Genomic DNA, 21,674 nt, shown 5'->3' with positions numbered 1-21,674 from the left:
TCAAAGTTACAGTGTTATCAGTCTCCCATATTCTGCGACAGTTGCGCCCCCTTGTGGATTAAAACAGTAGTTTTGTACACAAAAAGCCCACCCCTCCCCATTTTTTATTTATAAGCAATTAAAAAGAAATTTTTTACTTCTCTTCAGTTTTCTTCTAGATAAATTGCATGCATATGTCTGTAATAATTAGATCTTGATTAAAAAAGTTATCATATAGGCAACACAAGTACTAACTTAGAGTCAAAAGTAATTTTAATGCGTTCTTGCTGAAGGAGTGTGTGATTTGGTTGTGGAGTCACTGAAGACTCCCTCTAGGATCATTGTCTTGTAATGGACATTGCAAAGAAAGAAAAAAGTTCAGAATGGTACAGCTTTCAGTCATTTCCATTACAATTACACATTTCCTTGGGAAAAACCCTTCACTGGGGTTGAACACATTGCAAAATATGCATTTTATTTATGTCAATTTACTGTAATGCTCAAGATAAAACACACAGTTCACATTACTGACCCCCAGGTCAGATTCGTGGAGAGAAAAATAGTCGGAGTCCCATCAGTTATGTGTTGCACAGTACAGAAAGTCATTACAGTAACACAAAAAAAGCATCAATGTGTTTTTGGCTTATTTTCAGTCTCCAATACATCTTTGCAAAAAATAAAACATCTAGGTGGCTAGAAACACAAATGGCACTCAAGAATGTCTGCAGATAAATCATACCAATTAGTCTGCAACCGTTTGAGATCTAACATCAGCATATCAGTAGCTCTTAATACAATATAAATGTCACATGAATTAATTTTCTGGAACATTTATTTCTGGCAGTTGGCAGGAAAGCTGATTTATACATGTTCTATCCATGTTATTACATTTCAATTTAATTTATACTTTTGTAGACTTGGATTTGCACTGCTACATCATTTGGAATACCTTATACTTGATAACGCACACAGTTCTGCCTGAAAAAATAAAATTTGTAATTTGGCACTGATCTCATTTCCCAGAGTCTCTCAGAAAAGAAGGGGGGGAAAAAAAAAAAAAAAAAACAGGACTAAGAAAGCAAACAGGATGTTAGAACTGTTAATACCACTTAACTGCTTTCTTGAAAACATAATGCCTGACATGAATGCTTCAAGTGTTACAAGTGTGTGAGTGTGTATGTGTAAGAGAATACCTGCTCCACAAGACAGCACACAATGAAGGCTGTGTGTCACACCCTAGTAAACGTGGGCTTTACCACCACAACTGGTGAGGATCTGCCCACTGTGGCTCATTCAGGTGGAGCCAACGGACATCTCCAGTGGACAAAGCGGATTTCGGGAGCGGAACAAGACCGAAATCAATCACCGAAACTTAAGTAAGATTCCCAAAGGAACAACGTGAAGAGACAAAGAACAACTTCTTTTCTTTAATAAAAAAAAATAAAAAAAAACCTCTAAAACAGTATCCAGTGTTAGTTAATGATGAAAATGGACTGGCCACATTTGCATCTCTTTGGAATATTTACCAACATACAACTATATATACTGAAATATACTGGTTGTGTCACCTAACTACACCCATTGGTAGCTTCCACACACAACTCAAGTGACCAAGGAAGACTGAGCAATGAGGAAAACCGTCAGATGAGGAAAAGAAGGTGATTGTGTGTGTGTCTGTGTGTCTGTGTGTGTGTATATAAAACCAACATGCTTCCATGTTGTGTTTAAATTAACAGTCTAATGCATGCTAGGGCACCGACAACGGTGACGCTGGCAGAAATTCAAACCTGGACACCAGAACCTTCACCTAGAACCTTTGAGTGAATGCCGGAATAAACACACAGTGGGGAGGCTGGAAAAATGTGAGGTCTAGAACATTCCTGAAGTACAGTGTGCCACTGCTGCTCATGTTCACGCCACGTACATCAAAATACCTGCAGTGTCTGGAAATAAAAAGAGCCACTGTGATAAAGGAAAAGGCATTAATTAAAAGGTCAGGCAAAATATAAAGAAAATGTTAAAAGGTGGTCCTTAAGTTCTCTGAAATTTCCTCTTAGCACCCAGGAGGTGGGATGGGGTGTAACATCAGGAGTTTAGTGGGGGGAGGACATTTCTGCTGTCTTTACAACAGTAAGAGTTCCATTCACCACTCAACAGCCGGACATGTGTTTATAGAGCTGTGCGCTGGCGACACACTGCGCAACCAGAGATGAAGGACGACTCCATGCAGGGGCCTCTGTCTCTAATGGTTGTCTGCCCTGCGTATCCTCACCACAGCCAGCTATTCCTGCCGATCTGGATTTGAGTGTAAAAGCAGCCGGTGAAGTCTTGACAGACATGGACTCAAGGACTCCGCCTGTCAACTAACACGTTTCTATCGTGTGCAAACATGTGCATGCACACCTGCGGGCTTTAAAACAGGTGTACACCTCTATCGGGCAGCTCAGGAAAAGACACAGACAGGCAACTTAAATCCTCCTGCGCCTCCGATGTGTTGTCTCCACACAATGGAATGGAGAAATCCTTTTGCCCTACAGACTTCTTAAGAACAATAATAAAATATAATTCTGGCAATCGTCTCGCCCTCAAGAAACACGTGAAATATTTGGTTAGCAGCCGAGACCCTGACCTCAGGCCATGTTGCACTTGAGGAAGATGAGCTTGTTCATCTCCTCGGCCGTGACCTGCTGCCTGCGCTTGAGGGCCAGCGTCTGCTCACACACGGCCACACACTCGCTGCGCACACCCACAGCTGGAACGGCAAGCAGCCACAGCGCCAGGCGAGCCAATCGTGGGTACTTCTCCATCACTGAGCTCCAGTACTGGAAAAGGTTGGGCGTGGCATGGAACAGCGGCTCCGCCAAGTACTGGAACACCTCTTTGCGCACCTGCTGCTGATCCGAGGCACGGCCACGGGCGTCGCTGGACTCGGTGCGACTCCTCTTGGCACCTGGGGGACCGTCTTCTGTGCCTGTACCTCCAACGCCGCTACCGTCGGCATCTTCCATGTCGGCAGCCGCCTCGCACACCTTGCCTATGATCTCCTCGTGCTGGTAGGGTGGCACAGGTCGCAGCTTCAGCTGGGGGTCCAGCACCATAGCCACCTGGTGGGCACGCTCCACCTTGAAGTTCTCCTTCAGTGCCTCCAGGAAGTAGTGGCACAGCTTGCTGCCGGCACCCGCCTCACCCGCCTTGGCAGTGAACAGCTTCTCAAGCCGCAGGTAGGCAGGCAGCACCATCTGCAGGGTGGGCCGGCGTTCGGAGCTGAGCTCCGCTGCCGCCTGCCGGACAGGAGCCAGCAGGGCAGCCAATGTGCCCAGCAGGTGTTTGTTGAGGCTCTGCAGGAGGGGTGCTGTGCTCTTGCTGCGGCCATACACCTCGCAGATCTGGTCGAAGCGCTGGTGCACCTTCAGCAGTGCCTCCGTGGTACGATCCCAGCAAGGTGGTGGTGGAGGGGGCGGCGGCTGCAGGGAGTCATTCGCACTGCTAGGGGCATCCCAGGGCACGCTGGTGGCTCCAGCCACATCCCGACAGGCAGCCAGCAGCTCAGCCAGTTCGTGAAGGCCTCGCGTCTGTAGGCTGCGCTTTCCCAGCACGGCCTGCACAACAGCGCCCAGCGAGCAGCCAGCGCAGCGCAGACACACGCCCGCCCGGCCACAGAAGGCTGCCGCGGATGCCCGCGGCTCCGTCACGTACACGGTGCGGATCTCTGGCATGACAAACTCCGACAGCACGTTCTGCACCCAGTGGTGCAGTTGCTCGCTAGGCTCGCGCAAGTCCACCTCTTTCACTCCCAGCACGTAGCGCCGCAGCCGCACGCCCTCCACTTGATACGCAGTGAGCACGTGGCAGGTGTCTGTCCCCACCGTCTGCGTGTGGCAGGTGACGGCGATGCCCAAGGAGGCGCTGGAGCCCAGGGCGCAGGTGACCTTCACCTTCACCTGGTTATACATGCGGGGCAGCTGGTGCAGGGCCAACGAGCTCATGTCGCCCAGGGCATCACGCAGCGAGAAGGCCCCGTGCCGCGAGCCGCTGTCTACCAGGGTCTGCGCCAACTTGAGGAACTCCTTTCCATTCAGCACACTGAGGAAGCCCAGGTCGCCACACATGACCCTCAGAAGCCGCTCTGCCACCTGCTGGCGTTCCTTCTCCGGGAGCACACTGTTTACTAAGGAAGAATGGCAGGAGATGCAGGCTCCAGTAGCTGTGGGTGCTAACAGGTAAGTCCAAGAAGATAGCGAGGATCCGTACTCACAATTAGCGTTGTGGTTCCTCTGTGCCTGTGGTGGAGACTTCCATGCTTGCTCCTGAGGTGTGGGGGCCGGAGACATTTTGGGAGACTCCACCGTGAAATGGTTTTCGTTATCAGCTACGGACACACATGGGAACAAGAGAAAACGATCGTGTTTAACGGAGAAAACGAAATTTCCTTTCACTAGCACTGACACAAAATACCCTCGTGAGGTGCAATGATGAGGTAGCTGCTGCGAAAAGTGAGTTCGCCAATCTTGGTTCTGCCAAGTTCAGAAAAATCAACAGGACGAGAAGACCTTTTCACACCTCTCTCTTTGGGTAGCGGGAGATGCTGTGCAGCAGCTCCATAGATATAGGAATACTAGATTGGTTGCAACTTTAAGATGTGTCTTGAACTCATCTATCCAAGATGGCGTCCTTAATGGACTCAGAAGAGCTCTATAATGTGCATAAAAGTTGCTGCACTGTGTGGGGGAAAAAAATACATTTGAACTGCGATCAATTCATTTGGGTCAGAACACCACCTGCTCTCTTTCATGGTTCGCAATCCCAGTTGAGCGTTAGTCTCAAGAGGGCGTCACCAATCTAGTAATCTGTATCTACGTGCGGCTCACTCACCAGCGTGCGACTGCATGTGCTCCAGCAGGTTGTTGTAGAACTGGAACTGGATGCCACAGGATCCACATGTGTAGGGTTCTAGAACACAAGGGCCACGTTCCGTTTAACGGCAAAGAGAGAGAGAAAGAGAGAGCATCTCCACTCAGCCCCGGGAACTGGGGGGGGGGATTCTCGGTCTGCCTGCTACTACGCTGCGGCTTGAATGTAGGTCACCAGCAGAAACTGCAATAAGGAATTTCATTTTAAAAAAAGGGAAGGAGGGGGGCTCAATGTCCTTCTAAGAAAAAAATGGATAAGAAGAATAGAAAGGAGACATTAACCTCCAATGTCCTTTTTTCCATTGGATAAGAATTTAATGGAGACGTGAATCGAATTTTTTTTTTCATTATCCGTGAGCTTAGTGAGAACTGTGTTTAAAACAGGAGAGTCCACGTGAGCAGTCGACCTGATACCTGACTCGAGCTAAAGAGGAATGGAAATTTGACAAACATACACCGATCAGCCAAAACATTAAAACTACCTGCCTAATACTGTGTAGGTCCCCCTCGTGCCGCCAAAACAGCTCTGACCCGTTGAACAATGGACTCCACAAGACCTCTGAAGGTGTCCTGTGGTATCTGGCACCAAGATGTTAGCAGCAGACCCTTTAAGTCCTGTAAGTTGCGAGGTGGGGCCTCCATGGATCGGACTTGTTTTTCCAGCACATTCCACAGATGCTCGATTGGATTGAGATCTGGGGAATTTGGAGGCCATGTCAACACCTTGAACTCTTTGTCATGTTCCTCAAACCATTCCCTAACAGTTTTTTGCAGTGTGGCAGGGCCACTGCCATCAGGGAATACCATTGCCATGAAGGGGTGTACGTGGTCTGCTACAATGTTTAGGTAGGTGGTATGTGTCAAAGTAACATCCACACGAATGTCAGGACCCAAGGTTTCCCAGCAGAATATTTCCCAGAGCATTTCACTGTCTCCGCCGGCATGCCTTCTTCCCATAGTGCATCCTGGTAAATGATGAATACGCAGCCGGTCGTCCACATGATCTAAAAGAAAATGTAACTCATCAGACCAGGTCACCTTCTTCCACTGCTCCATGGTCCAGTTCTGATGCTCATGTGCCCATTGTAGGTGCTTTTGGCGGTAGACAGGGGTCAGCGTAGGCACTCTGACCGGTGTGCGGCTACGCAGCAAGATGCAATACACTGTGTGTTCTGACACCTATCCACCGTGGCCAGCATGAAGGTCTTCGGCAATCTGTGCTACAGTAGCTCTTCTGTGGGATTGGACAAACGGACTAGCCTTCACTCCCCATGCACATCAATGAGCCTTGGGCGCCCATGACCCTGCCGCCGGTTCACCGGTTGCCCTTCCTTGAACCACTTTTGGTAGGTACCAACCACTGCATACTGGGAACAACGCACAAGACCTGTTGTTTTGGAGATGCTCTCACCCAGTTGTCTAGCCAATTTGGCCCTTATCAAAGTTGCTTAGATCCTTACACTTGCCTATTTTTCCTGCTTCCAACACATCAAATTCAAGGACTGTTTACTTGTTGCCTAATATATCCTACCCCTTGACAGGTGCTATTGTAACAAGATAATCAATGTTATTCACTTCACCTGTCAGTGGTTTTAATGTTGTGACTGATCAGTGTGTATACAGTTCAGGTCACAAAGCTTCACAGTGCAGACAAAAACCGACACACCAGTAAAGTGTCGAGAAAATCCAGTTGAACTTCACTGCAGGTTAACACTATGACTGACTGACCCATCACTCCCAATACCTGCATGTCCACACAAACAGCAATCGTGTCAAACAGATAACGGCACATCAATTTTGTCCACCATGTTGCACACAGCTGTTTGTTTATTTTACATCATTTATTATAATTATTATTTGTTTATCCCTGAAACCACTTGGGACTGCACCCTGAGCAGTTTATAATGGAAAATTTTTGCTGCATTGTTTCAGGGTAGGCACCACGATCAAAAGTACATGGAGGTGAAATTCAAACCCTGGTCAAGCCAAGCTTGAACTTTTAACTGAAAGACAATGGCTACAAGAACTCTAAGCCACCTGCTGCCATTTAAATAAATAATTTATAATATAGTAGAGTTGTGGTTAAAGCTGCTGCCTTTGGATCCAAAGGTTGCATAGTCCAAATCCCACCTCTGGCTGCAGCCTCTCATTGAGCAAGGTATCTACCCTAAATTGCTACAGTAAACATTACCCAGCTGTATAAACGGTAAACAATCGTAAGCAGCTTAACATTATAAGTCACTTTGGAGAAAAGTGTCAGAGTAACAACAAATGAATAAATACATATGTATTTTTCAGCTAAGATGAAGCCAGGGTGCTGGAAAAATGACATCTCCTTTCTGTGGGTTCATACTTTCCCTCGAGATTGTAGAGTTCTACAAAGGTCAAACGAACTGATGGTGGTGGATTTGGCTTTTCTAATCAAAGTAGGGACATCCGGTTAATTTACGGAGCCTTTGCTAGTGCACTTGGTCATTCTGAACCCACAAGTCTTTGTGTGTGTGTTCACAGAGAACAGGAAGGGGAAAATGAAAGCAGGACTGCTGTTTATGTTGCATCTGAACTTCCTCTTAACAGCTGAAACAGGGCATGGGTCTGTTACCCACCATCTGTTGCCAGTGAGGGATAATGCATAAACTTCTATGAGTGTGTCCTAACAACTTACTCAGACACACAGTTTTGCACTATGATTTAATACACTCGGGCCTTGTGTAAGGAGGTCCCGTACAATGAAAAACCTTATGAAAATACATACCCTTTTTTTATACATGTTTGTTATTGAGCACAACAGAATCATTAGCCTTTGAAGCAGTTTATTAAAATGATCACACTTCTTACATAACGAAAACAGCTACTGCACACACTTCCTATGTCACGCTGACAATATCGACCAATCACAATGATCTATTAAGGTAAAAATCACAGTTGAATTTGAATACTGAATGACCCTGTATGGGACAAGCGGTTCTGAAAATGTGTGTGTGTGTGTGTGTGTGTGTGTGTGTTATTATTATTATGTACCGAATACAGTGGAGATGAAGCAGTCTGTCATCATCATTTCGGGCCCATTCGTCACTACAAGAATCATCCCTTCGCCCAATACTTCAAAATAGCAAGGTAGCAGCAGTGTTAACTTAGTCAGTTTACACATCTCTCCAAACTGACTTAGAATGTTAAGCTACATAGTTACCTACCCATTAACAGCAACAGTAAATAAGTACCCGCTCAAGGATATTACAGGGAGTGTTTCTAACATCATGCTGTCCACGTACTTTGCAAAGTGAAAGACCCGACAATGTGACAACTTGTGAATGTTATTATAAACATCCTTAAGCTACATTATCACAATGTCTCCCATTCAGGGTGTGCCCTGCCTCACATCCAATAATTTCCAGATAGACTCTCAGCCTCCTAAACCCTGTATATGATAAGTGATTACTGACAATGAAGGGATGGATTGAAAATACAACATTAAAAGAAACACTAGAGCAGTAGTTAGGAGTGTTGAATCATGAGTTTGAATTGAGCTCAGTCAGTGTGGAGATGGCATGCTCACCCCATGTTTGCATGGGTTTCCTCACATTGCCCAAACATGTGTTTCAGGTAAACTGATGAGTCTGAACCGCCCATAGTGTGAGTGACTGTCAGCGAGTGTGTCACACTGTTCTGCTATGTAGATGCAAAAATTATTGTTGGGAACTCAATTTAATGCAGTGTACATAGAAGGGTGCGTCCCCTTGGACCAAGGTGTCAGCAAAACACAGTACAGTTAATAACTGTATATCACTTTGGAGAATAGCAGCTGCTAAAGTAATAAACTTACCCAGCATAAGCATCAAGACAAAGATTCAGTTATTTAGCCAGTCCTTTAGATGTTTAGAAAACTCTTATCCAAAGCCAAAATTATATACCTGTATTTTCACAGAAATATTTCAGAAATCCAGGAATACTGGCCTCCCACCGCTTCATCGTACACCATCTTCACCATCATACACAGATGCTGTTTCTTTAACTACCAGCCAAAATTACACTGATTACAGTTTATAAAAGGAATGTGAGGGATAATTTCATGTGGCAGCAAGTACTGGACAGTTATCATCACAGATGTAAGAGAAACACTATACATATTCACCAGCTCTGTTTTAAATATTTCCACTTTTTGTTATAAAAATTTTTTTTGCAGTAGCATAATTACTGTAATTATTATATTTGACCCTTTCCTTTATACACAGGATTTCTGGTAAACAGTGACAAAATATTACCAGCAATCCACTGAAAGCAAGTAAATTTTGAGAGGTTGTAACTAGATGTGATGTTTCTCCAAAAGTTTCCAAAATCTGGTTTCTACTGCTAAATGTCATAATGACAGCTGACAAACCAGTCAGCATTTTATATCTAAAACATCAATATCCAGTGGCAAGAGGATATCCAACTAGTTCATTCATGAACTACTGACACAGAGAGAATAAAAACAGAATTGTCAGCATCACACAATGGTCTTTAAGAGACCATATACTGTTTGTGTGTGTGTGTGTTTTTCCCTTTCTTTTTTCTTTTATTTTTTCATTTATAAAGAGAGAGAGGGATACAACTATTTTTTTTTTTTTTTTTTTTTTAAAAACTTAAGCAGCCGAGGCTCTTGGCCGACCCTGCCAGTAAACCCTTTTTCACAGTGAAGTAAACTCAAAGCTGCAGGGTTCGACCCTACAACTTGCCAATCTTTCAGCACAGAGAGGACCTACTTACTCTGTACATTGGAGTAGGAGCTGGCAACCTGGGGGCTTGTGGTACCTGGAGGTAGGAGGAAGAGTGGCCATAAGCCCCAGGAGCAAACAGCAATCAGGGTGTTTTCCCTTCAAATACTTTCCTTGTTTCTTAAGATCATAAGGTTGAAAAACACACCCATGTTCATTTACATAAATGAGACAGAATTTCTTGTATCGAAGTGAGCATTTGATCATTGTAGTAAAATGATTCATCCCTTTTAAAGCTACTGACTTGTATACCATCCTGTAAAGAACAAACATCTGCATACATGCAACCTGTTCTTGTAAGAAGTCAACGATTATTTATTAATTCTTCATAGAATTCTAAGGTTTCTTAGCTGCTAATACCACAAGCACATCTTCACTGTGTGAACACATGTAGGTCCGGGTCACTCACCACTCGAGTTCTGAGAGCTGTTGGTCTCGCCAAGACTTGTCTGCATTTTGCTTTCCCTCTTGCAGCAGAAAGTGGCCTCTGTGGGCGGGTTAAGGTAGGACACAGGTCACGAAAGGCCTGCTCGAAATGCTGATTGTTTTTGTGCACTGAGTCACCCTGAGGGGGGGTCCAACAAGACAGGCTAATATATGCATCTGCAGAAGCTTCCCGTGGGCTACACGGTGCCTGTAGCATTCAAATTCATCTCACACACACAGCATGATTACAGTACACAGTGGCGACTTTTGAGTTAAGTCACTTAAGTCCTCTGGAACTGATTATGATCATTCTTGTCCCAGGTTTTTAGAACAAATCGTTCAGTCAGGCTGAATTTAAACGCTGCCTTTTCTCCTCAACATTCTGCCTGACCCAGTTACATGACAAACTTTAAATAGTATTCAGTGACAGGGTGTTTTAGAACAGACCTAAATTGATGCATAAAGAGAGAGACTGACAGAGAGAGAGAGAGAAAGAGAGAGTAAAAGGGCACCAACAACAAGAATGTGGTGTATAACTAAGCTGAAACACACCTATTCCTCCAGCGGATGAGACACAAACACAAACAAGAACAGAGGAAAAACATCAAGCTCACACAGCTTTACTATCATCACTGATTTTTTCCCCAGATTGAAGAGGTTTGGTATGAAAGTTTGCACCTCTTGGAAAGGACCACAGATCTGCAGCACTTTTTTTTTTAACAGGTCTGTTACCAGTTTTATGTTTAATAGTGTACTGCGATAACATCACACTGACCTATAACTACACCAAGCTGACAGCATGTGTGAGTGGTACAGTGAAGTAGCCAAGGTTGCTATTTATGTGTTTATTTACCTATTTGGCTGTGTTCCGTTTTGGAGGTGCTGTATTTGCCGACATCCACTGAACGATGCTGTGAACGAGCTGGTTGTGACTGTCCCTCAAAGGACCGATCTGTGAGAATAATGTAGTCAAAATTACTTCCGGCAGACTTTGTTTTTTTCACTGAAGGTAATGTATGAAATAAGATGGGCAATTTTCAATACACACAAAACAACACATGGTTTATGACGGCACAACATTTTACTGGCATAAAACAAAAATGAAATAGGTTTTGTGGCCTTTTCCTACACGGCAACCCCCCAGCTCCAGACACTAAATGAGAAGACAACGTTGATTTCAGGTGGGATGGCAGCCCTTATTGTCCTTGTTCCTACACTGCTCAAAAACAGAGACCTAGAGCACATCTATTCAACACTACAGTCAAGCAGGTTTTCCAACTCTTGATGCACTGTGAAGATCTAAGGAAGTTAAACTGGTTTCAGTAACAGTCAATTCACTGAATCAGTTTTTTGGTCCAAACAGCCAAGATCAGAGGTTCTCAAATTTTACTAACAAAAGCACACAAACTGCTTTCTGTGGGCATGTACGAGCGTGTTTGTACTCCATATAACCAGCAATCTCAAAGTACTAGAGGAAAGGGCAAAATGTATAAAATTCGAGAGTCGAGGGATTAAGATGAGCTGCTAAAAAGCAAAAAAAAAAGATTTCCACATGCAGCAGGACAACCCAAGGAGAACAGGGATGCCCCAGACCTGCATCTCAGGTCACAACGGCTGAGGACAGACCAGACATGAAGGAGCCAATCTCCACATTGCAAAATACTTCCAGTGATGGAAACCAGGGTTGTCTGAAAATGAGCTTAATACTATTGCCTGTCAGTATAACCCTGCCATGTTTTTCCACTAAATATTTCCAATGCGTTGTGGGATGCAACCATCTAGTCTTCATACTGAGCTCAAAACCTCCTAAACTCAACTGAATGTGAAAAACAATCTGTCTAGTGTCAGGTGTGGCTTGACGGATGCAAGATGACTTTTTTCATGGCAAGAAGATGGTTAGTAATGGATAAATTTTAAAAAGTGATGACACACAATCCATGATTAAAGACATGGTATGAACACCTACTCATGGGAGCATGCAGGGCCACGTGCTCCTGGTAAGGGTTGAAGTACTTGTACTGTTTCCCGCAATACTCGCACACGTAGCTCCCGGTCTCTGAGGAAACCAACCAAAACGAAACCAAAAAAAAAAAAAAAAAAAAAAAAAATCATCAGGTTCTCCAAAAGGACGGTTCACTGAATCAGCATCTGGTTTGTGAGTTCTTTGAATTTTACTATAACTGCACATGCACTTCCACAGAGACAAGGGTTTCAGCTCTAGTCAATTTTTCTAAAGACTGTATTTAAAGATAATAAATGATGTTAGAAGGTGAATTATTTTTGTGAATTTGTAACTGATCCAATTAAGAGATACTGTTATATAGGATGAAAACCAAAATCCTCTTGGCTGCTACAGGACCAGGCCTGCCCATCACCACCCTGATGTCTCCCAACTTTCCTCCCTGCTGGTTCTTACTGGGTCCGATCTTCTGGAAGGTCTCCTCTTCCTTCTGGTCATCCACAGGTATAACAACCTGGTCATAGGGATCTGTGCGAGTTTGGGGTAGTGAGGTGAGGAAAGGAGTCGGGCATTACTGTTCCTTTACTCCCGACATTGCGCACTCTGGATCGCCACAGCACACCTTTAAAAAGCATCCTGACCTGCCATTACTTTCGGTTGGTAAACCGACACTTCTGGTCAATTTGCACATTTTTTAAACCTATTTACACTTGATGTTTACTGAAGCAAGTAGGATTATGCGTCCTGCTAAAGGGTGGAAAAGCAGAGTCTCTCTCAGGACACGAATCAGGAAATCTTTCAAGTGTAAGGCAACTTCCTTAACAGCTATGCTACCTGCTGACCCCTCAAAAAGATACGCTTGACTATGTGACTAAACAAGTGGGGGATGGGGTGCAAGGTGCGTACCGTCGACAGCGTGGAGGTCACGGTGCTCCTGGAAACAGCTGTAGTACTTGTACTTCTTGCCGCAGATGTCACAGGTGTAGCGGAAGCTGTCTGCAGGGACACAACCAGAGAGACGGCACTGTCTGTCTGCCCGTCTTCCTGCAGCACATGCAGGCATTAAATACCTTCTGCTCTCAGACTGTGACTCACATTATATTTTCACAGAGTCAATATATTCTGATCATGCTGTAACAAAACAAGACACTTATAATAAAGATACATTCTCCATACAAAGATGACACCTATGGATACCAATTAAAAATGATGGACTACAACAACTGTGTTAGGTATCACCTTCAGCAAAGAACAAAAATCCTTTATTCCTGACAAAATTGCATGGTTAAAAAAAAAAAAACTTGAAAGAGAATGTGAAATGACAGAAAGCAGATACACAGAATAAAACGGAAGAAAAACACAAAATAGAAAAAGCAGAGCAGGGGATCCAGTGAACTGGAAATTAACTGCCCCATTTCCAATTTCCCCTTTGAAAGAACAATATACTTTTCATTTGGCAGTCTCTCATGTACAGTCTGTTCAGGTGAACTGAGATACTGCTGTCTCCAGTCCAGGAATATTTAAACATACATATAATATCTTAAACATATGTAAACAGAATGCTTGACATCCCTAATTGCTACAAATATTAATGGAAATGTGTGTACTTCACAGAATTGTTTCTGTCCCTGCCACAAAAACAGGAACTTGCTGAACTGCTTGAATTTACAGTGGGAAGTCATGCTCAGTTTCTTTCTTTCAAAATTAGAAATTACAAGGTGTCTTTATTTAAAAATAAAGAAAAAAAACACGCAGAACAATGTTTCAGAATGAAGATATGCAGTAAAAAAAAAAATGAAGTTAAGGCTGAAGGCGCGTTCCAGTCTTCAAACGTTATATAAAAACAAGCAGCTGTTCTGTACATGGCAAGTGTACAATAAATAGAAAAACACTTTCAGAAAAAGCTCAAAAATTGTTTAAAAACTCCCATATAAATCTGTACAGTAATTATGTTTGTTAATTGATATGTAATGGGCTTTGCTTATCTTCTTTCTCCACATTGTTTTCTATAATGACACAGTAATGTACAGCGCTCAATATACTTCTCATCAGACCACTTTTGTTCAGAGTCAAATTCCTTACTAACTTTTTAAAAGCAGATTATAAAACCTGATAAGTGCAGGTAGAAAAACTATTTAAAGGTATAACATTAAAGTCTAAATTATGCTAAAAAAGCTTGGGTATTTCTAAAAGAGAACAATTTCACCAAATACCAGCAGTGAAAGCTAATTCAAACCTATGCTACAGTTGCAGAGAGGAGGAGTGCAAAAGCATGAGCCATAATATCCAAAGCGCATACTCAATTTATAAAAACTCATAGGCAGATAGAGGGGCCAACAAACACATGACTACTTAATGACACCAGGTAGTTCTACATGTGTCTCATATTGACCAAGCACTTTTCCTGAGTGCCAAGAAATATTTCAGGTTCTTAGGTTATCACCCCATTACATAACACAAAATCCAAAACCCGTATATTAAAGAATACAAAATGAACCAATCACAACAAAACTCTAAGTTACAGCATTGTGTTAACAATATTACATACTCAGTTTTTTCCCCAAAGTATCAATTTGTTGATTCATGTTTTTTTTTGCCATATTGCACTACCTCCAAAACATATCTAAGGCTCAAAAACATGGTTTGGCCATCACTTCCACAACAATAGTTTTTTTTTTTTTTTTATGTGTTTATGAGGGGTGTTTTCTATATCCATCACATGTGTGAAGCCAATGGAAGGTACAAAAACAACAACATTTTGTGTTGAAGCCGGAGGGAATAAAAAAAAAAAAAATCTATAAATGTACTCCCCAGTTTGTTGTACATATCCAGATCTTTAAGTGTGCTCATCAGACCCATCGGCAACTTCCTTCTCATCACAGATATTATATTTGTGTTCTTAAATTTCTCATTCTTTTTGGATGTATTACATTTTACAGTGCTGCCCTTGATAGCAAGAATTAATTCTCCCACTCCTAAACAGTGTGACCTAGTAATGGTGAATCGGGGGGGGGGAATTATACTGAGATTCAAAAACAATAAAAACTCAAAGGAAGGGCATAAGTATAGCACCAGTATGAAGCATAACCTCAGGCAATGTTAATCAGTACCACAGTAATATAAAAGCAAAAATTTGCAAATAAAAAATTCTAATAATTCATGAAAGCTCAAGGTTTCATTCCAGATCTACAGAAATTGGTCTCTCTGTCTCCATGAGACCCTTCAGTTGGTTTTTGAATGATATTTATAAGGTGCCCATTCAGCTATCCAGGGACCAATAAAAACAGAGATTTTATATTAAAACTGATCCTGAAAAGGAACTTTTTTTAAAAGAAGAATGTTGGCCAGGATGCAGCAGTTTTGAAAGCTGAAGTGCATTTAAATATATATATATCACATTTTTTGTGTGTTGTTGCACTGCACAACTGAACACCAGTCACTGCACAAGGTGACAGTGGCTTAACACCATTGGTTATATGTGCAAGTCACAAGTTTGATTCCCAGCTGTTTTGGAAGGTTCCTATCAGCAGGATTTAGATGGTATTTGAGGTGCTGATGTTTTCCAAAAGTATACCAGAAATGTATCCATAAAGTGAGCACATTTTGAAAAAAGCTGATCTTTGTCAATGGGGAGGCGCGGTGGTGCAGTGGGTTGGACCGGGTCCTGCTCTTCTGTGGGTCTGCGGTTCGAGTCCCGCTTGGGGTGCCTTGCGACGGACTGGCGTCCCGACCTGGGTGTGTCCCTTCCCCCTCCGGCCTTACGCCCTGTGTTACCGGGTAGGCTCCAGTTCCCCGTGACCCCGTATGGGACAAGCGGTTCTGAAAATGTGTGTGTGTGTGTGATCTTTGTCACATAAAAGCGGTACCCGATTTACGATGGGGTTACGTTCCCCGAACCCACCATGAGTCGAAAATATCGTAAGTTGAAAATGCATTTAATACACACCTCTGTATGACAGAACGGGAGATGCGGATCGCTGTCACTGCCCAGCATCACGAGAAAGTATCGCTCTGTGAATCGCTTGCCCGGGGGGGGGGGATCAAAACTCAAAATTCAAAATACAGTTTCTACTGACCGTCTGTTGCCAGCTCACCATTGTAAAGTCAAAAAAAATCGCAAGTTGAACCATCGTAAATCAGGGACCACCTATACATGCTTTTGGAGAAATACAAGTGGGCTGGAGAGGGCAAATGTAGTAAGAACTCAAATGAATGACACCCCCTACTTCCTCTGGGTGTGTATGTGTGCATGAATGCATTCCTGTGTGTAACAGGTGTGCAGAGTGAATAAGTGTATGTGCATATTCTGTAGGTGTACGATGCAACCATATATTTGTATATGTGTGCAGCCCTTTATTAACATTTTTGTGAGCATTTGAGGAAATGTGTGTGCATACACTGCATTCAGTGTATTTGTCATGCAACCATCAGTTTACACATCTCTATATGAATGCATGTCTCAGTGCATCAAACGATGTATCGCTGCATGCCCCAAGGACTACAATTTCCAGCCTTCTTTTTTTTTTTTACTTCAGTTATTTACATGATTTTTGCTGCAGCAGTGCACTACTACTGCATGAATTAACAGGGAAACACTGCATAGAGAGGTGCTTTAAGATAAAAGTAAGCACGTAGCACAGGGGCCAGTTCAAGTCCCAGAAAGGAGCCTGCTGTTGCACCCTTGAGCTAAGCACTAAACCCAAATTGCTTCAGTAAAAACTGTTATACATATTATGTTCAGTTACAAACACCTTCTACACCTTACAGTGCAGTACATTGCATTGCAAAGATTTTAGTGCATTATAAACTCTGAACAGGCAGGAGAAAGCACAAAACTTTAGCCAGTGATTACACATCTCAGCCGACTGTCAAATATAAAGTTATATTTGAAAAATACACCTAAATATAAAAATAAAAAAATAATCTAATTACACTAAAATAGAAAAACTAAAATCAATAACACATTTGTTACTTAATTTCTAGTGTGTACGCATGATTTATGACAAAATTGAAATTAAGCATCCAGCTTCCATTTTCATTTCCCAGGTATCATCTTTGACTGTGCTGAAAAAGAGCATACATATATTCTTTTAACGAAAAACAAGGCAATTTGAACAATGGTGAACCAAGAGGATAAAGAGAGCAACAGCCGCTGGTACGTGATGTCATAAGAGGTCCAGTAGTAAACAAAAAGATGAATACTGCTTCTCTGTTCCCTCAGCAGCCACAACATGCCTATTTCCAGCGACCTCTAGTCTACAGTGAATGACTGACAGGTGTCATCTGCTCACCGAGAAAACCGAAAAACTAACATAAAAATGGAAATTCAAATTACAGTGCAATTGAAATTATTTGAATTTTGACCTAGTTAATGCATGAACAGACGGAAATTAAATTTCAGACCGGAATCTTTTTTTCTACAAGGTCATACGTGAAAGCATTGAGAAAATTAAATGCCAAATGGAAATTGCATGTTCATTTGACACTTGGCCAACAGGGTACATCATGAATCTCAAAAATGAGAATGGAAACTGGACGCTTAAATTTTTATTTAGTCATAAATCATGTTTAATCATTGTGAAAATTAAATTGCAAATACATTATTGATTTATAATTTTCCAATTTGCAATGCAATTTCAGTTTTGGCAAGAACACAGTTTCATAATTCAAAGCTGCAAATGACAAATCAATATTTCTGAAGTTAGTTATTACCTTTTTGTTTAATAAAAAAAAAAAAGTTATTTTTTGATATGACAAAAGTTCAGTTCCAGAGCCCTCCTGAGGGCAAATCTATTCAACATTTTCCTCGGTTTCTTTATGTAAAATTGTATTTCTTTCATCCCTCAATTTTACGCTGTTGTCCAATTCCAAACTCCTTTGGAAAGTATGCAGCTAACATACAGTTGTGACCTTTTCCACTTTTTTAATTTAAAAATCGTCATTTGTGGGGGTTGGGTAGAGCCAGCCCTTCAGCCAATCAAGGTTTTACACCATTATAGGAAGAGTAGCCATCATTAATTGCATTTTTCCCCAAATACAGGCAAACAAATACCTAGAATGCATCAGATTTCATGAAAAATTATGAGACACTTACTGTTTACTGCTTGAGATCCTCCCTCTCTGGACCCACCATCAGAGTCTAAAGGGAGAAGATTAGAGGAACATGGACTTCGTCACCCTCATACAGACATCATGCTGTTGGTAATTCATCCACTCACACATCTACATGCATTTAAACCCCTGAGACGAAGCCATCTGCCAATGCATGCTCTAAAGATCATTTAGCAAGATTTCCCTACTGCACACTTTACCTCTGTGCGCTCGGACATGTGTCTGAAAGCAGTTGTAGTACTTGTACTTCTTCCCGCATATTCCACAAACATAGGAGCCTGAAGGGACGAAAAAAAAGTAAATATCTACATTGTTTTGCCTCCACAGATATGTTGAAGGGTGTAATGTACCTAAGGCTCTCACACATATTTAGTGGATAAACATATGAGCTTTCAAACAGAAGAAAGAGAATCTATAAATATAATAAAACATCTGTTTTGATTGGCTAGCAACCCTGGGAGGAGACAAGCAACTCTAAACTGTTGCTGACTGTATGGTGGTCCATACCCTGTGTCTGAGCATTGCGGGACCCGCCAATGACCACGCAGATTTCGGCAGGTGCGCCGCTCTCCCCGACCTTCCCGTTACTGGCTGCTGTCGATGCAGCTTGATCTGACTCCTGCTGTCCAGCAGGCGGAGATGTTGTTGACTTGGGGGCCCCGGCTTCGACCTGGTCCTGCGCAGCACCGGGGGCGTCGCGAGTACTCATGGCTCCCTCGAGGTCTACACCTGCAGCTGTTCCACGGAGAGGAGGTTATTATTTTCGAAACTACTCAGAACAGCACTAAATAAGTCTGTTTCTCAACAGCATGTATGAGGTATTTTCCTACAATCATGGTACCATAATACTGGCAGATTTTTCTTTTTTTATAATGTCCAAAAGGGGCAATTTTTACATTAAAAAAAAATGTCCTTATGTAATAACTTATTAACTTTTGTTCTTTTAACTAGTAACAAGCCTTGCTTGTTTGTGTTGTATATGTGACAGGCATACATATATTGATTGTGAAGCATTTTCGTGAAATGGTACGAAATATGTGGAAAGAAAAATACTGTGACTAACAACTCTTTCATTATGAGTCACAAAGCTTTGCTCGTTTACGCTGAAGAAAACTGGTAATGCATTTCACGTACATTTAAATATCAGTTAGAATTGTTAAACACAGTCTTTTGTCTGCATTATTCCAGATAATGTTTAACAATAATGCTGCTTAGTCAAAACAAAGTTGGAGAGGAGGGGGACTCTCATCTTGTCTTCATATAAATTAAACATTAATCATTCAAATGTTATTTACACACTATTATCTGCACTCCACAGATGAAAAAACTGAAAATGACAGCATATAAATGATTGTAAACAGTAAAGATGAGATGTTTCATAACATTGTAGCATATACAAAAGGTAGGAAAGCCCTGCAGGCGTTCAGGTTCAGCTGCTGGGCAGGTTAGGGGTGGTTACTGCATAGTACTTTAAACACTAAAGCCCACACACAAATGTGTGCAACCAGACAGACAGACATATAGGGTGACAAACACGCTTATCAAAACATTCCCCTGCCTTCCAAAGCTTTTGTTTGGTATCTCAAAGCTCTCATTTGTCAACACCATAGAAAAAGCATTTTAAAAAATAGGGGAAAAAAAAAAAAAAAAAACTTGCAGAGGAAACAAATTAAAGTTTCTTTGATGTATGTACTATTTCTTTCATTTTTAAATGAGAGGAAAAACAGGTGTCCTGGTAATTATGCCTATAGCAATTTATAGTGAGGATGAGGATAGCCTTTCAAAAGTGGCTCAAGGACATGCAGAACACGTACGCAGAGATGAAACGATGCGCAGAAATGCTTCAAGTGTGCTAAAACAACCAGTATGCTGCGAACTAAAAAAAAAAAAAAACATGAAACATGCTTAATCCAGCATCAACAAATCAAATGAAAGGCAAAAAAAAATGTTTAAACAAAAGCACTTTTATCACTATGCTTTTGCAGCCATGGCCCGCAGTGTCATTCTGTGCACTATTATTAAGCAGAATAATACACATTAATAATGCATATTAATATTACTCATTCTTATCAAGTTCAGGTTTTTGTTTCTTTAGGGAAAACTGCTTCAACTTTTCCAAGGGATTGGGTTACATCCGTTTTTTTTCCCCCTCTTAAATAGGTCAAAGTGAATGACAACTTACAATTTCGCATACCTTTTTATATTACTAATTTCATATTCCAAAAACCGCTGGTAAAATACTTTGCCTTGCCTAATAAATACATAAATAAATACGTAAATAAAAGTCTTGCACGGCCTGTAAAAGCTTATTAAGAGTCAAGGGCACCAAACTGTTTACTGCAACATCCTCAGACTAAACAAAGCAGTCCGATCACAGGGGCGCTGGGTTGCCGTCTAGTCTGGGTTTGCACCTTGCAGTCTGGAGGTTCTGGGTTTGAATCCCCCTGCTGCCCCATGAAGAACGTATTTATCCCAAACAATGCAGTAAGATTGCCAAGCTGCATCAATGGGTAAATTTCTGTAAAGTCGCATGTGCAACACTGGAGCCCTTTAACACATAGTACATCATGGAACTGAGGAACTGAACAACTGAGGAAGTTCAACCTGCCACAGGAGCTACTGATGCAATTCTACTCCGCAGTCATCGAGTCTGTCCTCTGCACTTCTATAACTGTCTGGTTCGGCTCAGCTACGAAATCAGACATCAGAAGATTACAGCAGATAGTTCGGACTGCTGGAAGAATCATCGGCACATCCCCCCCAGCTCTCCAAGAACTGCACTCGTCCAGAGTCAGTAAAAGGGCTAGCAAAATCATTCTAGACCCCTCGCATCCAGGCCACTTCCTCTTCGAACCTTTGCCATCTGGCCGGCGCTACAGAGCACTGAGCACCAGGACAGCCAGGCATAAGAAAAGTTTCCTTCCTCAGGCCATCTACCTCATGAACACCTAAATCTCTCCCCTAGAGAGTAAACCAGTGCAATACATAATGCTATTTATATTTATATTTCTAACTTTTTATCACATCATATCTCTTCTCACACTCCCTTGCATTTGTAACTAGTGACTATTTTTGTATATAATATTGGGTACTGTATATTTTCATATATTTTTCAACTCTTATTCACATACTCTATCTTCTCATCTATCTTGCCACTGTCATTCTGTCTGTGCTGTGGAAGTTCCTGTCACCAAGACAAATTCCTTGTATGTGTGAACATACTTGGCAATAAAGCTAACATCAGAGACCTTCCCGGCCCAAGGGCCCTTTAACGACATGCGTATTATGCATTTACTCGTTCAGCCGATGCTCTCCTCTGAAACGACTTACAATGATATACTCACTTATGATTTACGCACTACAGCTGGGAAGTGTTTTTTTTTTTTAACTGGAGCAATTCTAGGGAGTACCTCGCTGTAGCACGAGGCGGGATTCGAACCCGAGTACCACCTGCAGCCCGACAAATGCAGATAAAATTAACTCGGAGAAAATACTGCACCGAATCGTGCCGGCAACACTTTCAAGTGTTCAGTC

General features: G+C 42.2%; 1 protein-coding gene across 6 annotated transcripts in view; it reads right to left on the bottom strand.

The window, feature by feature from the left end:
• Positions 1-1,655: 1,655 nt before the first annotated feature.
• Positions 1,656-21,674, bottom strand: part of LOC108927215 (zinc finger protein 618-like) — a 35,137-nt gene continuing 15,118 nt past the window's right edge. For 4 of the 6 annotated variants that reach the window (XM_018740348.2, XM_018740349.2, XM_018740350.2 and 1 more), the window contains 12 exons: positions 18,648-18,875; positions 18,341-18,418; positions 18,124-18,168; positions 12,936-13,073; positions 12,486-12,557; positions 12,036-12,125; positions 10,923-11,021; positions 10,053-10,130; positions 9,636-9,680; positions 4,852-4,929; positions 4,235-4,348; positions 1,656-4,147 (listed from right to left, as the gene is read on the bottom strand). In XM_018740348.2, the coding sequence (XP_018595864.1) occupies positions 2,610-4,147; positions 4,235-4,348; positions 4,852-4,929; positions 9,636-9,680; positions 10,053-10,130; positions 10,923-11,021; positions 12,036-12,125; positions 12,486-12,557; positions 12,936-13,073; positions 18,124-18,168; positions 18,341-18,418; positions 18,648-18,849 (2,577 nt within the window). In that variant the 5' untranslated portion in view covers positions 18,850-18,875 and the 3' untranslated portion in view covers positions 1,656-2,609. The remainder of the gene's footprint in view (positions 4,148-4,234; positions 4,349-4,851; positions 4,930-9,635; positions 9,681-10,052; positions 10,131-10,922; positions 11,022-12,035; positions 12,126-12,485; positions 12,558-12,935; positions 13,074-18,123; positions 18,169-18,340; positions 18,419-18,647; positions 18,876-21,674) is intronic. The other 2 variants (XM_018740345.2, XM_018740347.2) reach the window with 2 other exon arrangements.

This window comes from Scleropages formosus, chromosome 6 (genome assembly GCF_900964775.1).
Source record: "Scleropages formosus chromosome 6, fSclFor1.1, whole genome shotgun sequence".
In the NCBI taxonomy this organism is placed as follows: Eukaryota; Metazoa; Chordata; class Actinopteri; order Osteoglossiformes; family Osteoglossidae; genus Scleropages; species Scleropages formosus.
Note: the sequence above shows the minus strand (reverse complement) of the source record. Positions and strands in the feature narration are given on the sequence as shown.